Raw genomic sequence first — 26035 nt, 5'->3', positions numbered from 1 at the left:
GACATCATTGTCATCAACTTTATAATAGTAGAAACCAAATCTGAAATACGCAGCAATACACTACTTTAAGAAAGAACTTAGTGAACAAAAATTTCCTGCGTGAAAAAAAAATTGATCAATGTGCATGCTCCAACTGATGACAAACTAGAGGAATTAAAAGAATAGTTCTTCGAAGACCTAGAGCGAGCCTACAAAAGATATTCCAGAAATGACATTAAGATTGTATTAGGTGACATGAATGCAAGAATAGGACAAGAGCCAGTTTTCATGCCCATGAGAGGAAAGCCAAGCTTACACAACATCAGTAGCGATAATGGATTACGACTGATAAACTTAGGAGCAGCACTCAATATGACAGTCGCTAGTAAATATTTTGAACAAAAGAATACAAAAGGTAACCTAGACCTCTACGTTCTCCTACGTCTTCCGATACCCAGTTGCCACTCCTCTCGAGTCATCCAGAAGTCTTCTTCTTATGGATGAATAAGATAATCTCTTAGCATAACTATATAAAGAAGGTGGCCACCATATCATAATGGCATTAAAGTGGCTTATAAAAGAAATATGAACACAGAAATACCTCCCCAATGATTGGATATTGGAATACTTTGCACCATACACAAAAAAGGAGATATTTTTGAATGCTCTAACCACAAAGAAATTACGCTTCTAAATGCAGCGTTTAAAAGATTTTCCACAGTAGTATGTCACCGTATGGCACCATATGCAGAACGGATAATAGGAAAATATCAGGCTGGTTTCAGAGGTGGTAATTCGACAATTTATCAGATTGCAATCCTGAAACAAATTTTTGAAAAAACACTAGAATATAGCATTGATACTTATCACATATTTATAGACTACAAAGCAACCTACCTGTGAATAAAAGAGAAATGTTCAAAGCAATGAAAGAGTTAGGAATAACAAATCAGTTGGTAAAATTAACAAAACTAACTCTTGAAAAAGTTGAATGTAGAGTACGAATTCAGGGTGAACTGTCTGAATCGTTTAAAACAAATATCGGGCTGCGCCAGGAAGAACATCTCTTCTGTATACTGTCCATTCTTGGTCTGAAAAAAGTAATACGTATATCACGAATCACAATCATTGGTTCAATATATAATAAATCGGTGCAAATCCTTGCCTATGCTGATGATACTAATTTAGTTGGAAAAACGAAAACACTCTGTATGAGAAGCGTATGTATCATTAAAAGAATCAGCTACCAAAATGAGTTTAATAATAAAGACCAACAAAACGAAGTATATGAAAATAAGCACGCAACAACAAATACTACGACCACTTGTAATAGAAAACGATTTCATCGAAGCAGTGAATGGATTTGTATGCTCCTTAACACTGAAAGTAATATTACCGCAAAGATAAACTGCAGAATTTGCACGGCCAACAGGTGCTATTTTGGGTTCAATCTTCTCCTTAAATCCACTGATTATTCACTATGGAAGGCTAGTAAGAAACTGAAAAGACGCATCATGTACAACCCTCCAATAAGAAATACATACGGTAGCCTGGCCAAAAACAATGAAAAAAGCTAAACGATTTGCAGAACATTTAAAAAACATACCAACCAAACGGAGAAGATGATTTTGAGGAACTGAATGATATTTACCAAGCCGAAATGAAAATTAAATTTGTTACTCTTAAAGAAGTCCTAAAGAAGATAGTTTTAAATGGTAGTCCCAGAAAAGCGTCTGGGTTCGATCTAGTAACAGGAAAAATATTAAAGGAGCTTAAAAAAACTATAGTAAAAATTACTCACTTATTAAATGCATCATTTAAACATGTGCCGATTTACTATAAAGTTACAGAAGTCCTAATGATAGCAAAACTATGTAAACCGACAAATGAAGTATCATCAAATCTCTGTTGAATTTACTATCAAAACTATTTGATACACTATTGCTAAAAAAATTTAAACCAATAATAGATGAAAGGGAACCTCATACCATCTTATCATTGTAGTTTCAGAGAAAGTCATTAGGCCTTGGATCAAATACATAGAATATCCAATTTAATAAAAAGAGCACTGGAAGGAAAGAAAGTTTGTTCTATGGTCTTTCGGGATACTGCTCAAGCTTTTAATAGAGTTTGGCATAAGGGCCTCATCCACAAACTAAAAAGAGTACCTAATACCTAAATAACAGGCTTTGTTATTAGAATCTTACATTTTAAACAGATCTTTCTGATTTTTCTTCTGAGGAAGCCTATGAAAGAAATTAAAGCCTGGGTACCACAAAGTAGTGTACTGGGACCGCAACTCTACATAGTATACACTATTGATATTCTAAGCCCTAAAGAAGATATGATAGGCACGTTCGCTGGCGATCAAGCTAATCCTAAAAGGAGAAGAAGATAAAGAAACTGCAAGTAAACTGCAGATCTTAGTGAACAAAATCGATCATTGTACAAATGGAGAATGAAAATTAATAATATAAAATCAGGGCATGTCAACTTCATCTATAAAAGATAGCGATAATTCATGTCCCTTTTGCAGATTCTGCAAAACACCTGGAAATTCTTGGAAGTAATTATAAACTACCAATCAATAAAAAACTACTGATTTACAAACAAATACAAAACCAGTATGGAAACACGGCGCACAGCTCTGGAAATAGCGCCAGCAAAACAACGTTGAAGTAATAGAGAGATTTACCATAGAAGTTACCGTAAAGACAGTAGAACAAATATTTCCAAAGGTGCCAGCTTCTCCTGGACAACACAGATATAGAAAGAAGGCTCAAGAAGACAAAACCATTCGAGTAAGTGAGGTGAAAATATCGAAAAATCAGAGCAATGTACGAGCTTAAAATACCTGCGTAAAGTATAAATATTACTGTAAGTAAATTAGTACCTATAGAAACATTACTGAATGAAAATATATTTCTTAAAATGATAACTGTAACAATTTAGGTTAGAATAGAACTGCTTATTGATCTTCTTCATCAAATTGTAGTACAAAGTTGTCTCAGCTTGTTGGTATAAATATAAGTCTCAATGAAGAAAATATTATATTTTTATATTGGCGCCTCTCATAATTTGGAGTCTCGGGCGGTCGCCTGATTTGACGTCCCTTTATACGGCGTTTAGTAGAATAAAACAAATCTCATAATGGTATATCAATTCTAGCATACTGACGGCTCTACAACCGATGAAGGATCTGGAGCGTACGGAGGAAAACCGCAGGTAATTATTCACACAAATTCTACGGCCACTTGTTATAGAAAACTACATTATCGAAGCAGTTAACGAGTTTGTATAAATACCTGGAATCGCTCGTCAACCGTGAAAATAACACTACCGTAGAGATAAACCGCAGAATCTGCATGGACAACAGGTGCTATTTTGGGTTCAATCTTCTTCTTAAATCCTGAATTCTTCTTCTTCACGTACCAAATCAGAATTATCCGACGTTGACGATCACCGTTGCGAAGGCTTCTCGATCTTCTGCTACATGTCCTGCATTTAATATCTGAGTCCATTTACAAATGTTTTTTAACAAAGAAACCTTATTTCTACACCTCTACAGTCTTCTATTTTGCCTTTAAGGATCAGTTGTAGTATTCTATATCGATTTCGCCCCACTGTATCCTCAAATATGTCAAGAAATATAAAGGTAAAACTCTAAAAAGCCATAATACGCCTAGAATCATAATATATGATTCAGAGACCTGGACTCTAACAAAAAGTAATGAAAACATGTTGGGATGTTTCGAAAGAAAAGAACTAAGGCGTAATGGAGTGGTGAATGACAATGCAGTGTCGAGAAGGCGATATAACTTCAAACTTTATAGAATATGCCAGGAATCAGATATCGTACAGTATATTAGATAGGACGTATGAGGTGGGTAGGGCTTGTAATGCAGATGGAACAAAATTACTCAGCTAAATAATATATAATATAAGATAATGTGCACAAATATGCAGAATATTCCATGAAAAATAATAAAATTGATGGCGACTTATTGTATTATCGGAAGTGTTAAAGAAGATTAAACTGTCAATATTTTAGACATATATTGTAGATCAACAACCGTTTTGCAGTGCAAATTCTGAGGTTTCAAAGTATAATTTACGGTTTACTTGAAACACCCTATATTTCTACTAAAAGAAATCCAGATTTGCGTTTTATAAAATATAAAAATACGGACTGATATTGATCGATTTTTGTCAAGTTTGTATTTGTTTTAATTTTTATTTTTGCCTCTTTATCGTTTACTCTACCAATATTAATGTTTACAGTTCTTCTTAGTAAAAATTATTTTATTTAGTCATTAAATTCAACAATATTGTGGATTTCAGTAACAATTTAAAGCTGTATATTTATTTAGAACGATATGTCGTCGTATACTTACATTATTCCTTGCCCCAACGTCAGATCCCAGTTCAATCATACGATCTACCAGCGATGTTCTGTTGTCCTTTACTGCATACATGAGAGGTGTCATCCCGGTAACCTAGAAACAACAAATCATTTCATTTGTTTGTTCAATAGATGAAGTAAAAAATTCAGCGGAATAAAAATGATCTTTTATTCAAGCGTGTCTTTATATGAGGTTTTCTAATAATCATTATTTAAATAATTTATATGATGTAAGATAGGCTACTTATATATTTAATCTAAATTTCGTTTTCTAAATATTTTATTTACATCGTGGTTGAATTTAAAATTATTTTACTAAACTCTAGAAAAAAACTCTCTAAAACTAGAGACCATATAGTTACAAACGAAAAAGAGAAAGGCCACAAATGAGATGGTCAGATGACTTGAAGAAACACGCAGGCCCGAAGTGGATACAAACTGCCCATAATAGAGAGACGTGGAAGAAGAAAGAGGAGGCCTATGTCCAAAATTGGACAGCAAGAGCTGTATAGATAGATAGAAAAACGGTGCAAGAAGCCTGCGAGATTTTTTTGATAATTTGTTTGGCCTAGTAGTGACACGATTGATATAATTTTGTGCCCGATAATTTTCTATTGCTTTTCACAGGTTGTTGCCCGGGACACTCACAGGTTTTTTGAAGATCCACAAATACAAATAGAGCAGAGAAAATACAACATTTAGCCTGTCAGTTAAAATCTCTGCGGCTAACATTTGTTACAGACATAGAAGTCTCGCCGTGTTGCGAAATTTGATATGTACTACGGCGTGCTGCTTTAATATAAATGGATTATCTTTATCAATATAGTCAAGATATGTCAAAATGCCAACGAATGGACAGCGAGATCATTATTTTTTATGACAGTATTAAAATACTTATGGCAACTGTAAAATCTCGGATGAAAACAGTCAAGTCTGGCAGTCGCTAGTATTGTATAATGGCACGGTTAGATAAAATGGATATGTCAAAGAGGTGGCGCTAGTGACAATGATGCGACTGCGCTCAGCTGGTGCAAACCTTGATGTAGGAATGGGACAATTGAGAACTCGTTTCTGGCGAGAAGAGTTGGATGCGTTACCACTTCTACAGGCAGGCTGCGACTCAATTGAACCAAAGTTTGTCTTCAACAAACCCTACAAAATTGAAACAGGACAGTACATGGAGACAAACGTGGCAAATGCCTATTGCATATACACCGATGGCTCCAAAATGAAAGAAGGCTCAGGATGCGGGATATACTCCAGATCACTGAACCTAAGAATAAAGTGGGGTATGGGCAAAAATGCCAGCGTAGTTCAGACAGAACTGACTGGTATCTCCATAGCCGCAAAAGAGATAACCCAAAAAGGTATAGCAGGTAAAACTATAATCATCTGCACAGATAGCAGACAAGCGCTACTAACCTTGAATAGACCACGTGTCACATCAGGTTTAGTAATGGAGTGTCACAAGTCACTAACCCAAGCTTCGGATGGTAATACCATCATCCTGAGGTGGGTTAAAGGACACAATAGGAATAAAGGCAACCGCATTGCTGACCAATTAGCTAGGAAGGCGGCAGGCCTAAGACTCTTAGGACCTGGGGATCTTTTTGGTTGGTCAACTACAACAATCGCGGAAATTGTCAAATGTCACTCCCATACTCAAACCGTAAAAAGATGGGAAGAAGGGAAAGGATGTAAACTTGCCAGGGTAACACTAAGTAACCTTGAAGAGTCAACATCTAAGAAGTACTTGGGAATGACCAGGAAAAACCTACGTTTGGCAGTTGGTTTTTTAACTGGTCATTGTCAACTAAGCAAACACCTCCATACACTGGGGCTAGCAGACACACCTCTATGTAGGAAGTGTGAACGAGAAGACGAAACTGTAGAGCATGTCCTATGTGAATGCCCAGAGTTATCGTTAATACGAGAGTACGCGTTCGGCGAGTCCTGGCCAACACCTGCCCACATAAGAGAGATGTCTCCTGGTGACTTGTCCACCTTCCTAGAATTGGCAGGATGGACAATGAGCTAAGGGTGACAGCTCCCTGGGAGGATGCACAATGGGTCAATTGTGGCCTAAGTGCTGTGAAACTTAACTCGCCCTCCCTACTCTACAGATACAGATAGATAAAATGGAAATAAAACTAACATACAGTTGGTCTATTATTAAAAAGACAAAAGGTGCTGATTAACTGTGAGACAAATACAAATGATCAAGTCCGTATAGAAGAAATTACGCAGAAGATATCTATCAATGTTAATAGAAGATATTGCAGCATTGTGTGAAGATTATACAACAGTATTAAATCATACGATTTTGCAAATAATTCAAGATAATAAAAATTCTTAGACACTTTAGAAACCGATTTGAAAAGAATATACAAAAATTTCATTAATTACTATTTAAATGGAAATAAGCCACAATTAAAGGTTAAAATACGTTTATTGACGTTTCAATTTCCACTTCAGAAATCGTTCTCAAAATACAAACATTAGTAAATTAAACAAATTTTGTTTTTTGTTACTTAGTGAAAAATTCTTCTAATAATTTAATTTTATCTGACTCATCTATATTGACAATTCAGACATACATTGTACATTTTAAAGTAGACGACTTTAAAATGATATTGCCAATATTGTTGAGTTGCGTTCCTGGGACGACTTTACTTATAAGATAGTTCATTCGATTACATGAAATCAACTTTAACTTGAGAATATCCGTCAGAAAAGATCATAACATGTAATTCGTCTTTAAAAAGACAAATACATGCCATGATGACAGTAAAATTCTCCTGTTAGTGATTCCATAGTAAATTATGAGGGAAAAACCAGGAAAAAACCTCATAATACTATCCCGATATGGTAAGTATTTGATTGTGCATTTAGTTTACCTTCAATAAGCACCAAATTCCGATTTTAAATGTTTGTTATTTAAAAAACATAAATGATGTATTCTCTATATGTTACTGACTTACCAATACTGGTATTTTCCTTTTAATAACTTCCTCTTTAAATATGGGTAACCAGATCCTACTACATTCTGCCGAGGAATTCGCGACACAATTGGTCTCATTTAGCATAATTAGAGCCGCTTCTTTGATTTTTCTCTTTTTACCATCCGTTTCTTTTAGGACTATATTTGAATCATTCCATTGAACCCTATGTTCATTATCCCATGCGTGTTTACATATTTGAGATCTATCAAATTCTCTATTTATAATATAGGATTAATGTTCACTTATTCTAACATTTAATGGCCTTGATGTTTCACCTAAATAAAACTGATCGCATTCACAAGGTATTTTATAAATGCAATTCCTTGTCCTTTCTTGTTCATTATTAGGTTTGGTTTTGGACAAAATAGATCTCAACGTGTTTGTTGTTTTGAATGTTGTTGAGATGTTGAATTTATTTCCTATCCTTTTAAGCTTTTCTGATAATCCTTTTATGTATGGTACTGTTATTTTCCTCGTATTATTCCTTGTATATGCAGTAGGATCTCGTTCTAAGTTGTTTTGTTCTATTCGATCGATTGTTGAAAATTCCTTATTTATAAACGACAAAGGATAATCATTTTTTAATAAAACAGATGTTAACAAATGTTTTTCCTCCAAGAACGAATTTTCGTTAGAACAAGTAATTTTGGCTCTATCGTATAAGGATTTAATAATTCCCTTTTTAATATTAACATTGTGATTTGATTTGAAAGTTAAATATCTGTTGGTGTGTGTTGGTTTTTTATACACCTAAGTTTCGTATCCAGTATCCAGTATATCAAGTTAAAGTTGATTTCATGTAATCGAATGAACTATCTTATAAGTAAAGTCGTCCCAGGAACGCAACTCAACAATATTGGCAATATCATTTTAAAGTCGTCTACTTTAAAATGTTTAATTTAATGTATGTCTGAATTGTCAATATAGATGAGTCAGATAAAATTAAATTATTAGAAGAATTTTTTACTAAGTAACAAAAAACAAAATTTGTTTAATTTACTAATGTTTGTATTTTGAGAACGATTTCCGAAGTGGAAATTGAAACGTCAATAAACGTATTTTAACCTTAAATTGTGGCTTATTCCCATTTAAATAGTAATTAATTTAAAATGCCACAAGAAAATAGCTTCAGAACAATAAAAATTTCATTGTAAAAATTACAAAAACTATCATCAGAAAAAAAAATCGAGCATTTTATTTTAATAATAAATACAAATTAACAGGAATTTAATAAAGACACAGACGATATTTTGAATAAAACATCCCTCGGGGACTTTTCATGAAATGAATTTATGGAAAAGTAGATAGAACAATGTTTTCGATAATGTACGCCCATTCTAATGTCTTCTTATATCCATTCTACATGGCAGAGGTGTCGACGAAAAATACATTCGGATTATTAACTCCCTTTGCTCGAACTTAAAAGCAAAAAATCATTATTCACGGAATATGTACAAATATTGAAAGGTGTTAGACAGGGCTGTATATTGTCACCAATCCTTACTAACATATACGTTCAACAAGTATTTTAAATCCTTTTATAAAACATACAGAATTGAATCCAACACTTGTATTCGCTGTTCCTCTTTCATTTTAGCTGCATAATATTTAGTTTGGTACATTGCATCTCGTCTAATGGCAGTTTTTTCTTATTTTAGAGAATTTTAATTTTAGTTTCACTGAAATCTCTTCATTACATTAGGAAACCTCATCAAACCTTAATTACATGCTAATTGCATGCATCTCCAACTACTTCTCCATTACTCTGAAATACCTATACTAGAGGTATACCCTGCTTATCCCCATCACTCTATAATATAATAAAAATATTACTTTTTTTATTATTTATTATTTTATATGCAATTTTTACTCCCCTTCTTTTAGGCACAACTTCCGACTTGATGTTATTACATAATTGCAAGGCCGTATCATGATTTTTCTAACCTTTAATGTTGGGGTTTTGGAATCTGGAAATATTTTGTTTTTTGTTAAAACGAATTCGATTATATTATTATTTCTAATAATATCTCATTTTTATTGTCAAGCTGTACAAGTAGTGCATGAGAAATCAATTTTGTTTGTTGTGTCCCATTGCAAGACAAAATAACGGAATGCAACTTTATGATTCCGGTGCTTTATTCACATATTTTTAATAATCTTCCTTTTATTAAAATTTAATCTTAGTCCTATTTCGCTTCACTATTTACTTCTTTAAGTATCTGACTATAATCCAGTTATTCTTCAAAACTTCCAACAGATAAAACTTACTTTATCTGATTATAATAATGAATAGTCTTTAGCGATCCATTTTAGATATTTTAATTTTAATTCGACATAATTTGAATAATAGGGTCTTGTCATTTACTCACCCTTGTAGATATTTCCATTAGACCGATTAGTTTCTTTGTACTGCCTTTTGTATGCAAAATTGCGATGTAATACAGGCGAACATCAGGAAAATGATTAGCAAATTGAAAGGGTGAATTTTGGGGTTATGCTTAGGGAAATGCACAATGAACAGAAACTGATTTTGATAAATAGTAGTAATGGGTTGATTGTGTGGTGATAAATTGTAAACTGTAAGCATACCAAACGTTTCTACATTTCCCTATATGTATATCAATGTATCAGCAGAATAAATTAAAATAATTAGAAATCGAAACATCAGGCAAATCTGACTATAAATATTTACAAAAATAATTAATAATAATTACCAGATCCAATACTCCAGCAAGCGGAACATTATTGGCATCTTCACCAGCGTTGGCAATCGCCTTTTCCATAGACTTAAGGATCTGTTCCACAGGACCCCACTCTCCTTTTTGGCACAGCACCAGGATCCTTTGAGCAGCATCCCTAATGTTGGCGCCAGCGCTCTGTGGTTTGGACACCGTCCCTTCTTCGGCTTCGGGGTTGCTGGTGGTTTCATCCTTTTCCTTTTCTTTGGGCTCCTTAACGTTGCCTAATACAAAGATAAAATTATATTAAATTTGGTTTAAATTAATAAGGGAAAAATAGAAGGAATGAAAATAAGCTAAAACTGTTTGGTGGAAATAATAAATGATTTGTATATTTTATATGTGTGAAACATATTTTTTAAATATCGGCAATAGTTTTTAATTTTATTATCTTTTTTCTAATTTTGGAATAAATTGATATATCTTTGGAGTAAGTAAGTTAAGATGGTCAGATTCTGAAAAAGTAACTATAGCCGCTTATATTAATACGTATGGGAAGCAATCCGAAACACAGAAATGGGGTAGAAAAAATTATACTCAAGGACTCTGCAAAAAGAAACACGAGCTTAGTATTTTCATGAAAGATTTTGACTCAAAGATTAACAAAACCAGAGAATAGAAAGGACTCCACAAACCTTTGTAAACATAAACGCTCAATACGGTGTTCCAGGACGATAAAGTTTGTTTACACAATTAATTTTTTTTGATATTTCCGTTTTGATTTATCTTTAAATTTCCGAGTCTTAAAAACTTTCCTGTCGACTTAATAAGGAGCAGGAGTAACTGAAGTATTTTTTTAGCAATTGATCACAAGAATAGAAGCTGTTGAATGAAGTCACAGGAAATGATCGAGCTCGGTTATGAACTGGTTCTTTTTTTGTTTTGATTCCGATAAGAGAGAAGTTAATCTGTGAGTTATTCCTCCGAATAGAGTTGAGACTGCAGCTGCCTTGGCATTTGATATAAAAGTCTTGCCAGGATTCAGTTAATATATATATATATATATATATATATATATATATATATATATATAAAGGTAAAAGATATCGGCATAGCTCGCAATAAAAAGAGAAAAATATAATAAAATATGTGTATAAGATGGAAGGCAACCCTATATACGTATTTCTGACTATATACTCTTCAGTACGGTGCAGCCAAGTTAGAAAAGGAGCATATTAACTTGGGAAAGGATCACTACAGGAGCAATGCGACCAATTTGTGGCAATAATGTTAGAAGACTCTGAGGTTTCCAGAGCAACAACCAACACATCCACGGAGGAAGCTAAGCTACCTGAAGAAAGAAATGCCAAACGTTTAAAACGTTTCAAACAAGAAGAAAAAGGATAATGCGAGTTAATAGTAAAATAAAGGTAAAAGATGCTTGTTATAATTACAATAAAAATTGCCTTCCATCTTATACACATATTTTATTATATTTTTCTCTTTTTATTGCGAGCTATGCCTTTTACCTTTATCTTTACTTTACCTTTACCTTTACTATATCTTTTACCTTTATTTTACTATTAACTCGCATTATCCTTTCTCTTCTTATATATATATATATATATATATATATATATATATATATATATATATATATATATATATATATATATATATATATAAATATATATATATTATTGTCTAGTTCTGACCTATCATGGTCGAGGTAAATTTATCAGTTTATGGCTTTCTGCGATGTGGGTTTAAATTTGGATGCAAATCTTCCGTTGATCCTAAGCCAACAAACGACTGGACTGCTCGGATGAACTGACTTTTGTGATGAAACTAGACTAGAAACTGAGACCGGGCTCTGGCTATGGACTAGATGGACTAGTTCGAATGGAAAAAATTAATAGCATACAAACATTACAAAATTCTTTGTACATTTACTTTTATTCACAAATAATTACTCCTAATGTATAAAGATTAGAACCACCAAACAGTACCTCTTAGTTATAGCCCTATATACTTTTCATTAATAAAAAATTTAGCAAGAAATACATTATAACTTAATTAATATACTGGTTAGATTATATTCTACCGTTCTAATATCATGTTGCGTATTCGTGTCTAGGACGTTAACATTAAAAAAATATGGCAAGATAAGCATGTGGTACAAGATTGTATGGCAAAGATGATTTGTAACAAGGTTAAAATATGCTGATAAAAATACAATAAATGGTAAGTTTATTCTATCCCAAAAATACCGCTAAATATAATATTAATAGTTATTTAACCAACAAGTGTATTAATAAGGGCGATTAACAATTGAGATATATTAACGCGCGAGCGAAGCGAGTGCGTTAATGTTCGAGATTGTTAATCGCCATTTTAATTCACGAGTTCGTTACAAAACTTTTCCGTCGACCATACTTTTCAGAAATAAAAATATCTTAGTTTAAATTTTTATTTACTTAACGATAAATAATGACATACAATGACAGACTGTACTTACAGCGGCTACCTCATTTAAATAATTTTTTAGTGGGAATATAAATAGGTATGTTTGGTTGCCTACACCACAGGTAATTGCCAATCACAGAGCGTTAAATGTGGTTAAATTAATTTATACAAGCAATGTATGTTGTATTGCCTATAATAAAATCGTTGATTAATAGAAAATCATTCATTAATAGGGGTCATTAATCAATGATTTTGAGGGTGTTAAAATTAATCATAAATGGAAGGTCGACGGAAAACAAATGTTAATACTAAATAGTCATTTTTAATTTTTACTATTGTTCTGAAGTTTTTTTTTGTGAGATTTTAAAGTAATTACTATTTAAATGGGAATAATCTACACTTACAGGTTAAAGTAAGTTTATTGACGTGTCAGTTTCCACTTTGGAAATTGTTCTCAAAATACAAACATTAGTAAATTAAACAAATTTTGTTTTTTTTGTTATTTGAAAAATTCTTCTAATAATTTAATTTTATCTGACTCATCTATATTGACAATTATTCAAACATACTTTATACTGATACTTTATATGATATTGCCAATATTGTTGAGTTGCGTTTCTGGGACGACTTTACTTCTAAGATAGTTCATTCGATTACATGAAATCAACGTTAACTTAATAATATCCGCCAGAAAAAATCATAGCATGTAATTCGCCTTTAACCACATGCAATGATGACAGTAAAATTCTCCTGTTGGTGATTTTATAGTAACTTAAGAGGAAAAAACCATGAGAAAAACCTCATAATACTATCTCGACATGGTAAGTATTTGGTCGTACATTTAGTTTACGTCCAACAAAATTCTGATTTTATATGTTTGTTATTTAAAAAACATAAATGATGTATCTCCGATATGTTACTGACTTACTAATACTGGTATTTTCCTTTTAATAACTTCCTCTTTTAATATGGGTAACCATAAAGATGTATTGAATGACTATGTATTAATCTAGATTTCTTCGTAGTATGTATGTATTGCCATGATCTTCTGTAAGTATTACTTGATCAGTGGTACAGTTTACAATCTCCAATTGGAGTATCCGTAGATTCACATTTTATTTTACAAATGTAAGGCTGGAATTGCGCAATTGTGCTCCGTCTTTGCGGAATTAATTGGTCAACTTGGTATTTTCTTGTCTTCTTTCAGCTGCCACAACCTAGCTAATAGGACACTATCATATACCTTTTGCAGATTAATAAATACCATGCCTGGCTCCATATTGTATTCCAAGCTCTATAGACTTGTTTGTTTTATATAGAAAACATTGTCTATGTAGAAACACCCAGCAGGAAAGCCACTATGGTCTTCAGCGTCTTTCTGTACCTTTTATTATTTCAAGAATAAACTAAAGGTAAAAACCATTAACTGAAATAGTTTGTCAGTTATTAGTTAATCAGTTTTATAAGTACTCCCTTCGGTTCTGGTGCCTTCGCATTTTTAAAGGCTTTGGCGTATTTTTCAATTTTTCCTGGTTTTATTTAGTTGCTTCTTGTTAAGAAAAAGAAATTAAATCTAACCTACTGCATTGTTTACCATCTGTTCTACTTTCTCTAATTGTTTTCCAGGCATCTTTATTTCTTGCATTAATCAAAAAATTATCTACGTAATCGTAAGCTTTATTCTTATAATAAGCTTTATTCTTATATAATTATATTTATAATTCTGTGATATGGAGGCTGAAGAACAGACCGGCTTTAGAGCAGGTAGATCAACTATTGACCATTTGTTTACTGTTACCCAGCTAATCGAAATCAAAATAAGTAGCACGAAATCAATCAATACATCTCCTCTACGTGGACCTTAGAAAAGTGATAGTGCCACAACAAAAACTCTGGAAAGCTCTCAGGAAAACAAATATTAGTGTAACTTTAACCAGGGCTGTTCAAGACCTCTACAAGAACAACACAAGTAAAATAAAGAAAGGTCAGGAGGTATCCAAGGGTTTCACTATCAACAAAGGACTCAAACAAGGATGCTGCGTGTCTTCTACTTTGTGTAAGATCTACTCGGAGCAAGTAAGACGTGGAAAAGAAAATGCAGAAACATGGGGATTCCTCTAAACGACGCATATTGTATACATTGAGTTTTGCAGACGATCAGATAGTGATGGCCCAAAACTATGAAGACCTCGAATATATGACCCGTAAACTTATTGAAGAATACGAACTATGGGGACTAAAAGTAAATATCAGGAAAACTGAATACATGTGTATTGGGGAATTCAATAAAATCTAATCTTGGAAGAAATACAGCGAGAAATAAATCACTGTCAAAAATAGAAATATTTAAGCATGCAAATAACTAACGATGGCAAATTAGACGAAGATATTAAACATAGAAATAACCAGGGAAGACAAGCCATTAGGCAATTAAACAGTGTACTGTGGGACAAAACAATCTCAAAAGAAAACAAACACAAAATCTATAATAGCATTATAAAAAGCATTGTTACATATAGAAGTGAAGTATGGCCACTGAAAGGAAAAAATTTAAAAGCATTATAAGCAACAGAAAGTTCTTATAATTAAGTTTATCATCCTTTTTACGTAGCGGGCATAATATTCACTTTAGCCTTTCTTATGGTATCCATTCGTTCTGCCATATAAGTACCATCAATTTAAAGATTACTGAAAAAAGATGGTCACCACTTTTCTCATACATGCTAGAGCAGATTTCATTGATTACCGTGGCTTTATCATTTTTAAGTTTTTAGATGGCATTTTATATTTATTCTCTTGTTGGTGCTTTAATCTCTGCATATGTGCCGCTTTTACATTCTCTTGACTATCGCCAAAAAGGTGTCATAGAATAGCTCTCTATGGTAGTTATTAATAATCTATGTCCTCTGACTTTTTTATTTGACCTTTTTGAAGTTGAATCTTCTACGGAAGATCCGGAATGTGCACCTGTGTCCGTATGGTTCATAGATTTTTCGATACAGCTGTTCTAGATATTTAAACTTATTTAGCAGTCTGGGTTATAGCTTAGCCTTCAGATTTTACTGGTAAATAAGCAGGGCAAAAAGAACACAGTGGTAAACAATTAATTATAACATCGATAAAAGTAAATCAAGAACAAGAAAGAGACATAAAAAGAACAAATTCGGGAAACTCATCTCACGTATGGATAAAGGCAAATTAGATAATATTGATGATCTTATTTATTTATTTATACATCAGACATTTAAAAGATATATGTCTTTCTTGTTAATTTTATTATTTTCTTATCGTATCGTATCTTGAAATTAATTTTCATGTGTTTGTTCCTTTAATATTTATCTAAATATATTTTATACCTTGTGACCAATCAACGTACACAATCAATAATAATTAAATTCTATTAAACATAAACTACTTAGAATGTGATTAACTGTTAAAAATCAGTATGTCCCACATAATTTATTTGAATTGATTGTTTCGTTACAACAATATTTGTCTTTCTAAATGCTTTTACACTTATAAAACCGAATCTAACAGACAATACTTTAAAAATCTCTTAAAATTATAGGTAAGAGACACAGATGATAGCCACTGATGCAATATTTTAAAACATCTGAATACTAATTTGATTGTGCGTAATTTTTTGTACACTTTGAAACTGCGTATTAAAAAGGTTAGGCTGTTCGTTTGTTGCTCTTTTGCCAATACTCTTAACTGATCTTTAAAGTATGTCCTAGGTAGCGATAAATCAGGAAACAGAGAGAATTAGCTTTTAAAAGCAGGTTTAAAATTATTGAAAAGAAAATAGATAATAATATGGATTACACTAAACTAAACAAGTTAGGTATCTATTAGCTAAGTAGAATATACGTACACATTAAGCAAAAATTACTACTGTTCCCTAAAATTATTTACCTGAAGCTTTTCTGCGTGCTGATCGAACTGTTATTCAAAATACATTTATTTTAAAAAAATGCCTATTACAGATAAAATATAGGTTATAGGAAAAGATTTTGACATAGACATACAATACAAATAGACCAACTGTTGCAATATGGCGTCGTTTCCCCAGTTGACGCAATTTTTTGACCACATGACCTAAATGACCAATGGGAAGGTCCCATGGTCGATAAACCCGGCCTGTTAAAAAGGATGCAGTCAGTTTTCTCTGTCGCACTGGGGGAACGATAATATATTGCAGCGATCAGTCTATTTGTTATATGCCTACTGGTTCTGAAACTATTTTCTTGTGGCTTGTCTAAGTTAGATATATGTTTCTATATGATTAAATTAAACCACAATTGATTGTAATGAAAATTACAGTTGGCCTGGACTTACATTTGACGTTTCGATTTTTATTTCGGAAATTGTTTTCAAGGAGATTATTTTAAAAAAATTTGCGAAAAGTATAACCAACAAATTTCTAAGCGGGCTATGTTTTTCAAAAATGACGGTTAACTCACATGGTCTCCATCTTGTAGGCAATAACCATGCATTTAGTTCTAAAAAATCTTAGAATGGTGTTTGTGCCCTCAAGATATCAAATTCTGATTACTTTGCGTGTTTTTTTATTAGTTGTTTGTCTAATATGCGTTTGTATATTGTATGCTTATGTATTATATGTTTGTGTATTGTGTGTTGTATATGTATTATGTATAAATGTAGATGATATGTCTCCAAATTTTTATTAATTCGCTATTGTTGATATATTCTTGTTGTTGACTTCTTCTTCTAGTATTGGTAACCAAAGCCTGCTACATTACGCTGATGGGTTTGCTACATATTTTTACTCATTAAGTCTCCTGTTTTTGGTTATATGTTTCATGCTCGTTTATCCTGACAATTAGTGGTCTTGCGGTTTCTCCTACGTAGAAATTATTGCATTCGCATTTTTTTATTGACGCAGTTCTTTGATCGTTCTTGTGTTGCTAGGTTTGGTTTTGACAGGATAGATCTCAGTATATTGGTTGTAATGATGTTGTACTTTTATCTTATCCTTTTAATTTTTTGATAAGCTCTTTATATAAGGTATTGTTGTCATCTTTGACTCCCTTTTTTTCACCAGATTGAATTCTTCTCTCTCTCTCTCTCTCTCCACCAGCATTACAGCCCAAATCGAGCCTTGGCCTCTCCCAAACTATGTCTCCAACCTTACGGGTCCCGTGCCGATCTTCTCCAGGTTCTTACGTCTAGCAAATTTTGTGCGTCTGCTGCCACCATCCTCCAACCTTTTCCGTGGCCTTCCTTTTGGTCTTGCGCTTTGCATTTTACTATCTAGGGCACTTTTTGGCAATATTTCGGTCTCCATTCTCACTACATGACCAACACATCAAAGTCTTTAAAGTTTAACGAATTCCGAGATTGGTGCCTCGTTGAACAGTTGGTAGAGTTCATGGTTGTACCTGGATCTCCATACTTCGTTTTTGTTAATAGGTCCACATATCTTCCTTTGGACTTTTCGTTCGAAGACTTCCAGCTTTCGTTTTGTGTCTTCTGTCATCACCCATGTCCCGCATCCATAGCATACTATTGGTCCGATAATAGTTTTGTATACCCTGATTTTCGATCTCCAGTGTGTGGTTTTGGAGCGGAACATATGGGCAAGTGAAAAATAAGCTTTGTTTTCTTTTACTATTATTCTTTAAATTTTTGATTCTTCTGTGTCATCCGTGTTTAATGTAACTCCCAGATATGTACAACTTTCTACAATTTTAATATCGTCCTCCAATTCATCTGTTCGTCTGTTTCCCCTAGCTCTTGCCTGTGTTAGTTTTTTGTCTTTTGAATATTTATTTCTAGTCCAGTCTCTTCTGTCCCTGTTTTTATTTGTGAAACAAAGTTTATTAATCTAATTTATTAACTTTATTTATTATAAAAATGTTCTAGCACTTAGTTTATTAAAGTCTTTATGTTTACAATATTGCACTAATTTATTTTACACCATAATTATATAATTTATTTACAACATTTATTACAATTGAAGACTACAGGGGAAAAACGCTGTAAGTCAATTTTTATCGATTTCTTGAGGAATACATTTTTCGATACTTGGATACACGTAGTACAATCCACAAATATCAAACAAAATAAAAGTGCAATAAGTCAAACGTTACAAACGAATAAAATAATGCTTTACAATGGAAGAGCGCTGCAAGTCAAGGTTAAACTAGGCAACAATGCTATAAGTCAGATTTAAGTGCTCAATGCGCCTGTCCGTAGGGACAATTTACAACGGAAAATCACAGTCAGTGTTCAGCTTTCATACAAGTTGTTTATTTAAGTATCAATATTATCATAATCACAGTTTGTTTTTTAACGTTTGGTAAGTTTGAACTATTGTTTATTAATATGGAAAGTGAGGACAGCGAAATTGAAGAGGCTTTACAGTCAAAAACTACAAGAAAACGAAAAAGTTTTGGGCGAATACGTGATGTAGCTAAAGCGCTAAAAGTGCAAACTCACGAAACAGGCGAGGACTGCCGTTGTAAACGTTACCAGTGTTTTGAAAATATAACGGTTGAACAAAGAAATACAATTATTCGTAATTTTAATTCTATGCTGAATTGGGACGAGCAAAGTATGTATTTGGGTGGTCTAATATCCATACTTCCTGTAACTCAAAGAAGGCCAAGAAAAGATGAAGAGAATTGCAACGTAAGAGATGGCTCTTTTTATTACAGAATTCGCCTTGCGGTAACTAATGATGAGGGGCATACATCACCTGCAAAAGACGTTCAGGTTTGTCAAAAAGCTTTTGTTGCTCTTCATGGCATATCCACGAGAAGATTACAAACTGTACGAAAAGCCCTAAAACATGGTACAACCGCCAAGGACAATAGAGGTAAACATGGCTCAAGACCCAATAAATTGTCTGAAGAAACTATGCAGTTAATTTTAAATCACATAAAATCATTCAAAGGACGCATGAGTCACTACAGCCTAAAAAAATCTAGCAGGAAGTACCTTCCAGAGGAACTTAACATTAAAAAGATGTACAAAATGTTCCTTGAGAAACATCCCAATAGAGCAGTGTGCTATGAAGTATATAGAAAAACATTCAACACACGCTTTAATATCGCCTTTGGGTATCCCAGAACCGACACTTGCAGCATTTGTGATGCTTCCAAAATAAAAATAGGGGAATGTAAAGATGAAAAATTAATTAATAAACTTAAAACAGGGCAGAAACTTCACTTGCTGAAAGCACAGACATTTTACAAAAGAAAAACAAAAGCTAAACTACGAGCAAGGACCTCAAGAGAATATGAAGTCATAGCAATGGACTATAATAAAAACCTTCCAATGCCTAATATTACGAGTAACGACGTGTATTATAAAAGGCAGTTGTCTTTCTACTCCTTTAATACTCGTACTAAGGTAATAAGGTAATAGGGTACTCGTACCCTGAGACAGTAGCTCGAAAGGGTGCCAATGAAGTTTGCTCATTTCTGTATGACTATGTGACAATCCAGCTTCCTCCTGAAGTTCGTAACTTAGTGATTTTCTGTGATTCGTGTGGAGGCCAAAATAAAAATTGGACGGTATTCCGGTTTCTACATTATTTAGTCCATAAAATAAACAGATTTGACTCTATTTCAGTGACCTTTCCTATAAAAGGTCACTCTTACATGGAGACGGATAAAGATTTTGGTATCGTTAATCAAAAAAGTGCAGCAGAAACCCCAGAAGATTGGGAAGCAGTGTTACGATTGGCTCGTCAAAAACCTGTGCCTTATAAAGTAGAAGTGGTTGATAACTACTTGGTGCGTAGCTGGGACACTTTTCTTGCACCTATGTATGTTACAAAAGCACCTTTTAAAACTAGACCAATAAGAGAATTAAGCATTTCAAAGCAACATCCCAGACTAATTTATTTCAGAGACACCTACAATGGAACAATGGTTTCGGCTGTCATTAACAAAAAAGTGACTGGTAGGGAACCACCGTATACTGGAAAAGAATTCGTTTTTCCTTCTCGATCCTATACTGAGTCACTGCCCATTCCAATGGCAAAATACAAAGATCTCCAAGTTTTAAAAAAATTTTGTTCAGAAAAAGGAAGAATGTATTTTGATCAGCTAACAAAAATTTGACTTATTTTTTATCTTAAGAATTTTACAATGTTATCGATTCATTTAACAGATAATATTAATGTTTTTAGCTTTAGTTAAGTTAAACAAGTCTAGTTCTGTTTATTTTTTTCTTTCGTTGAATTCATATTATATTATTTTGTCAATTACAGCGTTTTTGCCTTTTTCCTCCAGACCTTTGGTTGTTTTTTTTTTAATTTCTCTTGTTACCTACTGTACATGACAATTTCAATTTTATAATATCATACTCTGTATATATGAGTTGTCAAATACTCAATACAATAGTGTTTTAGCATGTTTATTTATGAATTATGAAGTTTTGAATCTAAAAATCGCGTTTTCCAAAAATTTTAAAAATTGACTTACAGCGTTTTTCCCCTGTAGTCTTCAATTTATATTCCCGACAATACGCGCGTTACATTTCAAAACTCGACTCGATATTATTATTCAGACTGTCTAACACAATGAAAATTCCTCTATAAATATAAAACAGCCGTTATTCTGGAATCCCGGCGACCTGTGCTGAACCTTCGCGAATGGTATGGAACGAAGACCGATTTTATACCGGCTCGCAGAACCTACGAGAAAATACTTGAATAATAAAATGTTTACAGGTTAAATATCAGTCATACTTAGCGTAACAATATATATCTGCTGCCTCTTCTGTTTTGCGAGACATGATGCTAATGTCATCGGCATAGACAGCAATCTGCATTAATTTATTTTTTAGGAGATTACCTCTTCCTATATTCAGCTGTCTTAAGACATACTCAAGAGTCAGGTTGAATAGTGTCGGTGCGAGCCCGTCTCCTTGTTTTAATCCTTTGACTATTGAAAAGTTCTTAGTGAGCTCATTTTGTACTGATAGTTGCTGTTGACGAGTCCATTGTTGCTTTTACTAGTCGAATGTTATTTTGAGAGATGTTAAAGCTATGCAATATTCGATCTAACTTTTGTCTATTAATTGAGTTGTAGGCCTGTTTGAAATCTACAAATATGTTGTGGACGTCAATGTCGTATTCCCACGATTTGTTTAGAATTTGTTTCACTGTGAATAACTAGTCAGTTGTAGATCTTCTTTGTCGGAAATCGGTTTGATATTCCCCGACAATATTTTCAGTTAGTTGTTGGAGTCGTTTATTTAGTATATAAGTAAAACCTTTGTACGCTGTATACAAGAGGGTTTCGCATTTTAGTTTATCCCTTTTTTTATAGATTGGGCGTATAATCCCTGTTTTCCAGTTGCTAGGGAATTTTTTTACCCATTCCATATCTTGTTCATAAGCATATACATTTGCCTTACTAGATGTTTGCCAAATAATTTATATAGCTTAGAGAGGAACTTATCACTAGCTGGAGCCTTGTTAATCTTCTTTGCTCGCATTGCTTGTTTTACCTCTTTCATCGTAGGGAGTTCTACATTTTCTGTGTCTGTCTTCAATGTGATTCATGTTAATATACTCTTTATTTTCTTGCGTTCCTAAGAGTGTTTGGAAATAGGTTTTCCAGACTGTTTAGATTTCTTTTGAATCACTGGTTATTTGCCCCTCTTGATTTCTGCATAGAATTATTTAGGGTTTGTAACCTTTCCTTAAATTGCGTAGATATATATCTCTATATATTGCGTAGATATATGGTAGTAAATGGTAGAGATGTAATATCCTTCATAAAAATAGGTAGGCTTAGATGGGCTGAACATGTGTAGAGCAAATGAAAATTACCCACCCAGACGAACTCTATTATCGGTCCCAGTGGGAAATAGGAGTAGAGGCAGACCACGACTGAGATGGAGGGACGGTGTGGACGAGGACGCAAGGAAAATCGGCGCGGCAAATTGGCAACGGTTGGCGATGAACAGAAACGACTGGCGAAATAGACTGGGGAAGGTCAAGGCTCAACTAGAGCTGTAGCACCACTGATGATGATGATATATCTCTATCTATCTAATTAGCCTTCTTTGGTCCATCTTTGGACATAGGCTTCCCCATTCCTTTTGCATTCGTCTCTGTCTGTTGCTATATAGTCATCCACCTAGAGCCCACGTGCTTTTTGATATCATCTGCCCATCTCATTTGGGGCCTTCCTCTGCTTCGTTTATATTCCCACGATCTCCAATTTTTGGTTTTTTTGTAAGCTTTTTTTTTTATTTCCTGTACCTTTCTGAGATTGGTGTGGGGAGAGAATGAACAGGTAACGAAACCAGGGCTGAGCAGTCGGGCAGAGCACCTTTCTGATGGATGGAACCGTGGCCGTTTTTCTCTTAAATATCCTTAAAGATATTCGAAGAATTTCTCCCCTCGTTTCTTCCAGCAGTGTGGTGTTGCTTAACACCCTGGTCTCAATACGAATAGGCGTTACAATTTGCGGAGTGGAAATCAAAACGTTAAACAGTAGTTAAATGTAATTTTCAATAAAATCAATTGTGGCTTAATCCCATATAACCATAGCGTGGTGCTTACAATGTTCGCTTTGGTCTCACGCTTCTTGCGCTGCTGTTCTAAGAAGAATTAAGCGATACATTTTTGAATTACGCCAATAATTTTGTAGCCATTATATGTATGTTATTTTATCCATTAGCAATATGTCATTTTGTCCAAAGCATATGTACAAAATGGATAATGATTGATCTCAGTTAAATATATATATCAGAACCAAAGGACTAAAAATAAAACTATATATGTCATTTTATACACATTTCTTTTAAGTTAAATTTTTTGTATTGAACATTGTCTTATTATATTTTAATTTTAGATTTCTTCTGATAAAGCGTTTGAAATAAATACGAAATATAAAGCAATAAAGTTATCAGAACCAAGAGTTTACTGAGCACATACCGAAGTTTATTAGACACAGTATGATGTGTTTGTTTTAATAAATAATTAAACGTCCATATAATATATACTCAGTGACATTAGAAGTGTTACACCAAGAAGGAAAAATTTCTTGAACTTAATTAATTGACAACATGGTAGAGTTACATCAAGAATGAAATAATAACGTTAGCAATAATTAATATTAACATACACCGTAGCTGAAGACACCCCTTTACACATCTAGACATTGACACAATGACGTGATCAATGTTTGCTTGTGGTACGCTGTTCCAAGCAACTTAAACTTTATTGTTTAACTGTGCCATAGTCTGTGGAGGATGGTGCAAAGTGGACAGTATCCTTCCCATTATATCCCACACATGTTCGATAGGGTTAAAATCCGGTGAACGGGGAAGCCACGGCAAAACATTAATGCCAGCTTCTTGGAGAAAGTCCATAGTTCGACAAGCAATATGAGGACTCGCGTTGTCTTGCTGAAAAGAGACGTGTCGAAGGCCACCCAGATAAGGCAGTAAAGTGGTTTGTAAAACGTCATCAATATAAGCGATGATCGGTTACTTTAGGCAATAGCCCCCTTTTAACCATTACTCCAACTGTCCTATGTACATGTCTTTTAACAGCAACCACGATATCTTACCGTTCTCCACGGCGTCGTCTTACCACCCTACGACCATCATGCATTCCTAAACAAAATCGCTATTCATCGCTGAATGCTGTTACATTATTCTGCCATCCCATCATGCCGTTCTCTGCGCCAATTCATACGTTAATCACAGTGACCCGCTGTCAAACGAAGCACTAGTCGTGGGCGAAATGAAAATAGTCCAAAGGCTCGAATGGGACCGTATAGTATATGCATAGTAACAGGTCTACCTTCTACTCCAAGCCATTGGTCAGCGATATGACGCGTAGTAGCAAAACGGTATCGCAGAGCTAGTAGTATAAAGCGCCTATCTTGAATCTCTGTATTACGCCTCAGTTGACCAGTTGCTCTTTTTCGTATTCCTCTGCCTTCATTTGTTCACACACGACAGACACGCATAACCGTCATTGCCTAAAATTAACACGATGGCTAATTTCACGGTACGACAAACCCATCTCTTTATAGGCAAGAATTCCCTATACCCCTGTCGAAATCTGCCCACAATACCACTACTCGGAGAATTTTTACGCTGAATACAATTGTACTGAGGAATAATAACTAAAAATGTGTGTACCAGTCGGTCTTCATAAATCAGTTTCTTTACAAAAAAATTTAAAGATAAACCTTAAATTTTTACAAAAAGTGTTAGAGATAAATCTTTGATATCGTTATGATAGAATGCTTTAAATATAGTCATTCTGTTGTTAAATATATAAGTTCAAGAAATTAATCCTTCTGGGTGTAACACTTCTAATTTCACTGACCATAGTGACCATATTATATATAATACGAGTAATATATTATACGCCGTAATTATAATAAATTAAAGTAGATTTCCTACTACTTATTTGACCCACTGATATAAAAGATATTAATGTGTGTGAGAAGATATTAATAAATTACCCTAAACATTCATTTTATTAATGATCCAAAATATATTATTTGTTTACCACGTTGTCATAGACAACTGTTTACTTTCATAATCATGTCTGTCAGATTTTTTGATTTTCCCGTATATTTGTTTACTATTTTTATATATAAATAATATATTATAACTTAAATGAAATTAACATTTGATAAATAATTGTGTTTTTGCAATTTTGAAAGTGGTACTAAATGATATATTGTCCTTTTGGTGGAAGGAATATCATATTAAATATTTTCAGTTTTTATTTATGAGTTTTGGGATGCCACATGCATTTACGGTACCGCTGATTAACTGTAAATAGTATTTATTAAATAAAAAAAACCAAACCATTTTGCAAATATTTACAAAAAATGTATGTTTCTTTAAGAGTACAACTAAATGTTTGTCTTTATCTAGAAACTAGAAAGGAAACTACCAAAGAATATAGATTTGTATTAAAGAGACGGAAATATTTTTTAAATTATTCTTAGGATTTTCAAGGTTTTAACAAATGTGTAGTAAATATTTTGTATTTACCTGGTTTATCCTTATCTTTGTTGTCTTCATTTTTATCCTTAGGCGGGCCTTTACCACCACCCCTTTTTCCGCCAGATTGTGACATTCTGTTATATAGTCACTCTCATAGTTTTATAACGCACTAAATATTTACATGATTAATTTTTTTAAAATTTATGCAACACTTTTTTGAACAATAAATGAACTAACAGCGAAATACATCTGAGCAAAATTTCCCCACCGGATAACATTGTTTCAGCGGGTTAAAATTTGCTATAATTCAGAACAGAAGAAGTCGACTGTTGGGCTAAATCTGATAGACTAAAACTAGAGAGTAAATCCTTTCTTGGCCAATGAGGGGTGCCGTTCCCCCTCCAGAAATCTCTGCAAGGGGTTGCTTTGCCGTGGTTCAACAATATCGTGTAGACACATTGACCTAGTGTATAGTATGCTAAATTCTGTGATTATAGATTACTTTCTTGGGGCATATGCAAAGTTATGGGGAGTTCCGCCGATGT

At 33.5% G+C, this 26035-nt stretch overlaps 1 protein-coding gene across 3 annotated transcripts in view; it reads right to left on the bottom strand.

Moving 5' to 3' along the window:
* The window catches only part of nompC (no mechanoreceptor potential C), a 160044-nt gene extending 134233 nt beyond the window's left edge, over window positions 1-25811 (bottom strand). For all 3 annotated transcript variants that reach the window (XM_072532233.1, XM_072532230.1, XM_072532232.1), the window contains exons 1-3: window positions 25539-25811; window positions 10098-10345; window positions 4374-4475 (exon numbers count right to left, since the gene is read on the bottom strand). In XM_072532233.1, the coding sequence (XP_072388334.1) occupies window positions 4374-4475; window positions 10098-10345; window positions 25539-25623 (435 nt within the window). In that variant the 5' untranslated portion in view covers window positions 25624-25811. The remainder of the gene's footprint in view (window positions 1-4373; window positions 4476-10097; window positions 10346-25538) is intronic.
* Window positions 25812-26035: the final 224 nt, after the last annotated feature.

Source organism: Diabrotica undecimpunctata, chromosome 5 (genome assembly GCF_040954645.1).
Source record: "Diabrotica undecimpunctata isolate CICGRU chromosome 5, icDiaUnde3, whole genome shotgun sequence".
In the NCBI taxonomy this organism is placed as follows: Eukaryota; Metazoa; Arthropoda; class Insecta; order Coleoptera; family Chrysomelidae; genus Diabrotica; species Diabrotica undecimpunctata.
Note: the sequence above shows the minus strand (reverse complement) of the source record. Positions and strands in the feature narration are given on the sequence as shown.